Source organism: Aplysia californica, unplaced genomic scaffold (genome assembly GCF_000002075.1).
Source record: "Aplysia californica isolate F4 #8 unplaced genomic scaffold, AplCal3.0 scaffold00449, whole genome shotgun sequence".
NCBI classification, from domain to species: Eukaryota; Metazoa; Mollusca; class Gastropoda; order Aplysiida; family Aplysiidae; genus Aplysia; species Aplysia californica.
In genome coordinates this window covers 388,462-395,451 of record NW_004797719.1, presented here as the reverse complement: position 1 = coordinate 395,451, position 6,990 = coordinate 388,462, and the positions used below count along the sequence as shown (strand labels likewise).

The 6,990-nt window shown below is 39.2% G+C and overlaps 1 protein-coding gene across 1 annotated transcript in view; it reads left to right on the top strand.

The window, feature by feature from the left end:
- The window catches only part of LOC101845945 (agrin), a 7,666-nt gene extending 1,200 nt beyond the window's left edge, over positions 1-6,466 (top strand). Inside the window, exons 2-5 of the mRNA XM_005105044.3 lie at positions 2,244-2,361; positions 3,790-3,963; positions 4,589-4,783; positions 6,272-6,466. Of these exons, the coding sequence (XP_005105101.2) occupies positions 2,244-2,361; positions 3,790-3,963; positions 4,589-4,783; positions 6,272-6,341 (557 nt within the window). The 3' untranslated portion in view covers positions 6,342-6,466. The remainder of the gene's footprint in view (positions 1-2,243; positions 2,362-3,789; positions 3,964-4,588; positions 4,784-6,271) is intronic.
- Positions 6,467-6,990: the final 524 nt, after the last annotated feature.

The window sequence follows — 6,990 nt, the reverse complement described above, 5'->3', positions numbered from 1 at the left end:
GCAATGAAACGGTTTTGAAGGTTAGGCATAGTCTATTGTTTATAGGTGATTATTATGAACGTTTTTTTACTTTTAATTTATGAGATTTACGTCAATGGGTGAATTTAACTGCGACAATGTTTTAAAATTAGGAAGGCAAGCAGTGATTATTTGATTATGTGTGAGGCAGCGTGGTGGAATCAGGCTCTGGTCAAAATAATCAAAGTGAAGAAACTTGCATTTTTCCGCGGGTTTGTGAATTTTTATCAAATTTTTGTTTTTTGGCTTAACACCTTTCATGCTCATTAAAGAACTCATTTCTGTGTGGATTTTTCTGAAAAACGTTGATTAAAGGCACAAAAATTGTACATTTTCAGTTACCACGGACCCTTAACTAAAAGGAAATAACTAATCTTTGGCGGCCATTTCTCACTAATTTTACCTCTGAAGACAGGTGACCCACACCTTCTTCATTCACAACTATCTCAATTTGCATTCAAGATAAATGGATACTTTTTTCATCCAAATAAAGACAAGTGAACAAACTTTAAGATGATACCAATAACTCTACATGCCCAAAAACTGACGAGAGCCTGCTACCACCACGCTGCCTCACATATAGACACTTAGCCACTGACAGCACTGTTTGCATTTTTTTAGGGTGGAACAAGTAGAGAATCAGGGTCGACAGAGGGGGGTTCTTAGCACGTGTTTGTCTCTGCCTGCACGTGGACTGAGAGAAAAAAAAAACCCCTAAATTAACCAATGTACAGTTGAATGGAAATTGGTAAAAAATTAACTTCATGATCTGTTACAATTGAATAGTTCAAAAGTTCACCAAACTGACAAGTACGTCAATTATTTTGTTGCTCTTACTACTGTGGTCATAAAAGAGTACATTGAAATCATATTATGAGTTACAACTGACAAAAGACACCTCATTCTGTATTTTATCATAGGAAGAAAAGTTGATGCACTATAGTCTTTAAAGCAAAAATAATTCCTATATCTATTAGAAATCTCATGGCAAACTGGGAAGAAAAATACTACATACTCGGAATGATGTCTCCATGTTGCCAGTCCGCAAAACAAAGAGTATAAGAACGGGTCAAAAAGCTAAAATAAACACTCACGACCGTCAATAAGCTGTGTGGAAAAAATATGGGAGTGGTTGGTCTGCTCAAGACTAATATTATTTGGTTTTCTGAGATACTTCAAAACATATGTGGGGCGTGGTGACAAAATGAGTTATTTTTTGCAATCCATAAATCGATAAATTGGCCAAAAAATCGACATTAGGGTCAAATTTGTAGTTTTTTATCGATACTATGTTATTAAACTATAACATTGCTTTTATTATTTCATTCTTACAAATTGTAAAAGTAACTCATTTTGTCAGCACGCTTCACATATTACTTTTTGATTCACCATCTTAATGACTGAGTACAACTCCCATTTTTAAAAAAACAACTTTATTGTAAAGAGATATAGTCAGTTATTTCATGCACATGTTCGGTAAGACCCAATCATCGAGCACCTAGTTAGTTAGACGTAGATGTGAGGTATGCTGACAAAATGAGTTACTTCTCGGATTTTAGCCGTATGGAAATTAATACATCAACTTTATAGACGAAATTTATACAATTTTATAAGTATGAAATTATTCAAGGCACTGTAGACTTGAAAAAACAGGCATCATTTAAAAATCTATAATTGTGACCCTAGTCTCGATGTTCGGCCGATATCTCCTTTTTTAGAATTGTGAGAAGTAATTCATTTCGTTAACACACTTCATATAATATGGTTTTCTGAGATACTTCATACTTTTTTATTCACCCTCGTAACGACTGAGTAGAATACCATTTTAAAAAGAAAAACTTCATTGTAAAGAGATATAGTCAGCTATTCCATGCCCACGTTTGGTAAGACCCAGTCATTGAGCACCTAGTTAGTTAGAGGTAAATTATATGGTCGCTTTTAAGGACAAGCGGACTAACCCAGATTTCGGGGGTTTCCAGAAATCTTTACTTACACCAAAAGTGGGCATTACCTTTCTATAGGAGAGGTTTGGTTTTATTGGCGTGTATATTTGTTTGGTTTTGGAGAAAACTCTCCATGTCTGTTAAAGAAACTGAAGAAGAGTCCAAAAAACTTTACCTTCGGTTTTCTCAAAACAGCAGTTTTCAGGACATCCCCCTTGTGCTTAAAAGCGATCAATGATGTGTCTCCACTATGTCATCCGACAACAAAAACTCTTTCCCCAGGTACCCAGAGCCAAACGTCCACAGACACGCTATGTAAGAACGTTGTTGCTACTTTAGACTGCAGTTTGGACACTCCGAGGAACATTTGCGCCACGAATGGAGTGACCTACCCTTCTGGGTAAGTAAAGTCAATTTTTTAAAATATAGTAGAGGGTTTTACTGCGCTCACAACTGCATAAGGTCATATGAGCGCCAAGGGGTGGGTGTCAACAGAGAAGTCTTTACAGGGAATCAGACTTAGACTGCAGCGTCACATCTCTAGCTTCAACAGCACAAAGTCTGCTTCGACTGTCAAGGCACCCCGGAAATAGCGGGTCACAAGAGAGTGACAAACATACTAAAGAAGTAGAGGAAAATGCCAATAGTAAGGATTAGGGAAGAAAAAGCAGCAGTTCCCTGTTGTAGATCAGGCACAGTTATGAGCAGGACATGAGTCAGCCCATTTGCAATTCTACTATGCTTGAACGAGAAATGTTCCTCCTTTGGGAATAAAGTCAATGATGATACATAACAAGATGGCCCACTTCCCATTTTGAGCCAATTAAAAAAAGTGTCCTCAAAATTTGGTGGCGCCCTCTTCGTAAATGCACATCCTTTTCGAACAGAGTTACTCTACTTGTGTGAAAAAAAAATCAGAGTGAAACTAACAAGTTTTTGAATAAATAAGAATTCAAATTTCGGAAAAACGCTTTTTTAAATGGTTACGCTGACAAAAAAACCTCTTCCGGTGGAAGGAGTGATTGTTTTCTTCGGTTAATTTGACTTTAGAAGGAGAGGCGAGATGTCATTAAAATATTTTTAAAACATTGATTAAAGGCACAAAATATTTCATTTTTTCCGTTTTCAAAGACTGTTAAGCTATTGGAGTTACCAAACTTTGGCAGCCATTTTCTCATACATTTCAACACTGAAACCAGGAGACCTCATTTGCTTCAATCGCAGATATCTTTGGCTCTATTCAAGATACACGGATAGTTATTTCATTGGAAGCAAAGCGAATAAATAGGCTTTCATTTGATACCATAACTTCACATGCCAAAAAATTTATGAGTGACTGATTCCTCAGCGTCGTGACACATATGTGAGGCAGCGTGGTGGAATCAGGCTCTCGTCAATTTTTGTGCATGTGGAGTTATTGGTATCACCTTTAACTTTAAGCACTTGTCTTTAATTGGATGAAAAAAATATCCATTTATGTTGAATACAAGTCGAGTTATTTGCGAATGAAGGAGGTGGGTCACCTCGTTTCAGAGGTAACATTAATGAGAAAATGGTTGCCAAAGATTAGTTATTTCCTTAAGTTAAGGGTCCGTGGTAACTGAAAATGTACATTTCTGTGCCTTTAATCAACGTTTTTCAGAGAGAAATCCACACAGAAATGAGGTCTTTAATAGGCAGGAAAGGTGTTGAGCCAAAAAAACAAAAAAATGATCAAATTCACAAACCTGAGGAAAAAGGCACGTTTCTTCACTTTGATTATTTTGAATAGAGCCTGATTCCACCACGCTGCCTCGCTTAATATGTTCTCTCTCTGTCCTCCCCCCAGCTGTGACTTCGCCAAGGTGCACTGTCAACGTCCGGACGTCCACATTAAGTACGAGGGCAGTTGTTTAGAGAGCGACGCTGTGGGAGATTCGTTCTGCAGGGACCTCCTCTCCTACAGCTGCCCAGTGGTCAGTTCTCCGGTGTGTGCCAACGACAACAAGACCTACGACAACTTGTGAGTTGGTGGTTGTTGTTGTTGTTGTTGGTGGAGGTGGTGGTGGTGGTGGTGGTTGTTGTTGTTGGTGGTGGTGGTGGTGGTTGTTGTTGTTGGTGGAGATGGTGGTGGTGGTGGTGGTGGCGTCCTCGTTTATAGATGTTGTTGTTATTGTTGTTGCTAGTGGTGATAGTGGTGGTATTGTTGTTGTTGTTGTTCTGGTAGTTGTTGTAGGTGGTGGTGGTGGTGTTAGTGTTTTGAGATGTCAAGAAGATGAAATTATCTTTTTTCACAAGACAGTTTTCACTACCATTACCTACGTGTACGCATTTCGTGAATAACGAAAAGAAATAATCGCTTTTAAGGACAAGCGGGCTAAGCCACATTTCGGAGCTTTCCAGATATCTTGACCTACACCAAAATTGGGTTTTGCCCTACCTATACGAGAAGTTTGGTTTCATTGGTGTGTATATTTGATTATAAAGAAAACTCTCCTTGTCTTTTAAATAAACTGAACAAGGGGGCAAAACTTTACTTTCGATTTTCTAAAAGCAGCATTTTTCGAGATAGCCCCCTTTGCTTAAACACGACCAAATAATTGTTTGTACGGCGTGCTGACTAAAATTAATGTGTGTGTTTGTTCCAGCTGTCGCTACCAACAAGCCAAGTGCTCTAACAAAGATCTCCAGCTGGCCTTGCTGGGAGTATGTCCCACGCCCCCTCCAGTGACCACCACGACCATCAGCGTGTTTGAGCTGATCTGTCAGGGAATTCTCAACACACCTTGTCCAGACAACCAGCCCCAGGTCTGCGGCTCTGATGGGGTCACGTATGACAGTGGGTGAGTTGTCTTATTGCCTTTTTGAGTGAGTTGTTGGGGTGAGTTGATGGATTGTCTTGTTGCCCTTTATGGGTGAGTTTTCTTGTTGCTGTTTTTTGTGGGTGAGTTGTTTTGTTGTTGTTGTATTGTCTTGTTGTTATTGTCTTAGTGGATGAGTTGATTGGACGGTCTTGTTGTCCTTTGTGTTTGAGTTTTCTTGTTGCTGTTGTTCTTTGTGGGTGAGTTGATGGATTGTCTTGATGTCCTTTGTGGGTGAGTTGATTGTATTGTCTTTTTGTTCTTTGTGGGTGAGTTGATGGATTGTCTTGATGTCCTTTGTGGGTGAGTTGTACTTGTGGGTGAGTTGGTAGTACTTGGCTTGTTGTTGTCCTTCGTGGGTGAATCGCCCTCTGTGGGTGATTTTGGTGGATTGCATTGTTGATGTCATTAATTTTTGCTTTCCTTTACACACTCACCGATGTCATTCACAACGTTTAACTCTTACACATCTTTCATAAGTCTACCATACGCCTATCATAAGCCTATCTTAGGCCTATCTTAAGCCTATCATAAGCCTATCATAAGTTTATCTTTTATATGTGTTTATGATAGCATTTTCTGCATGCAAAGAAATATTTCAAACTACAAGCATAACTTCATCACCCACAAAAAAGTTTAAGACAAGAAGAGGGATTTATATGCCTGGCCCTTCTAGGCCAAACCTAGCTCTGATGGATGGGTATTAAATACTTTGGGCTTGTCAGCATGTTATAGTTATGCCCTAACCAAAGTGCCACGGATTTCAGAATTGAAAACTGGAGCAGCCAGCAATATAATTTGTGAGATGTGCTGATACTATGAGTTACTTCTCACGATCAAAGAATGGAGATATCGGCTGAAAATTGACACTGCCATGGGGTCAGATTTATAGATTTTCAATTGATGCCATTTTGTTCAAGTTTACTGTGTCTTTTACTATTCCATGCCCACAAATTGCACAAACTTCATTTATCAAGTTGATGTATCAATTTCCATAAGTTGAAGCCGAGAAGTAACTCATTTTGTCAGCACTCTTCACATTTTGTTTTCAGAACTTGGAAAATTGTTGAGACATTGACTCCGTCATGTGAGTTTAGCTGTACATTGTGTCTGGCTGATAGGTTGAGAACGGAATGTTATCATGAACAGGAAGAACCATATTGAGCCTCTCTTTAAAAGATTTGCTTAAAACCAATATAACGACCTCTATTTATTTTATGCTTTTCTAATTTTTGCTGCAATCTTTTCATAGAGAGTTCGGTTTTTCTGTCAAATTTTCCGGGCTGAAAAGAAAAGAAGACACACAAGTTAAGAAGGAAAGCTGTTGAACTCTCCATAAACTTTACAGGGATGGCGCTGGGCTCTGCATGTAAATAGCATACAGCTATCATAATATTTCCTACATAATACTCTCAACTACAACAGCTAGAAGAACAGTGATCATTTATTTATTACCCCTTCCATCCCCAGCTGCGATCTGGAAAAAGCGAACTGTATCGCTGCCAGTGGCGTGACGCTGGATAAAACTGGGCCCTGCTGACGTCATCATTCTCTGCGCTGTCTCCTCGCACTGTCTATTCGGAGACGGCTCCAACGGAAGTAGACCAATGAAAATGCTTTGTGCCTCTAGACCAAGTAAAAAAAAGTCTGTTTTAACCCATAAATTGATAATTTGCAGTTGAGTTTGAAATTGTCTTGAAAAGAATTTATATGCGAATGTTTTAGTGGCTTTGTGTGTGGTCTGCAGCAAATAATATGCAGTTTGACCCCCCAAAGTGCGTCTCCCAATAGTTCCTGGGTGCTCGCCGGAGACATCTCCAAATAGTGTCTGCCCTATCTCCTTCATGAATCATGACACAGGTCTGTCGACAAAGTCAGCATCAACATAGATTTTAGTGTGTAGTATGTAATTGAGAGTGCTATGGTAGCATGTACAGTTACTGGGGGGTGGGGGGTGGCTGGCTGCCCAGTTTGTCACAATTTCATTGAACCCTATCCGTAAGTGTGTATATTTGTTTGGTTATAGAGAAAAATCCACTTGTCTTTTAAAGAATTTGAACAAGGGTCCAAAAAGTTTAACTTCGACTTTCTCAAAACAGAAGTTTTCGGTACAGCCCCCATGTGCTTTAAAGTGATCATTTTAACCCCAACTTTCCCCCCACCTGAATTGATACAAGTGGTGTGGGTTG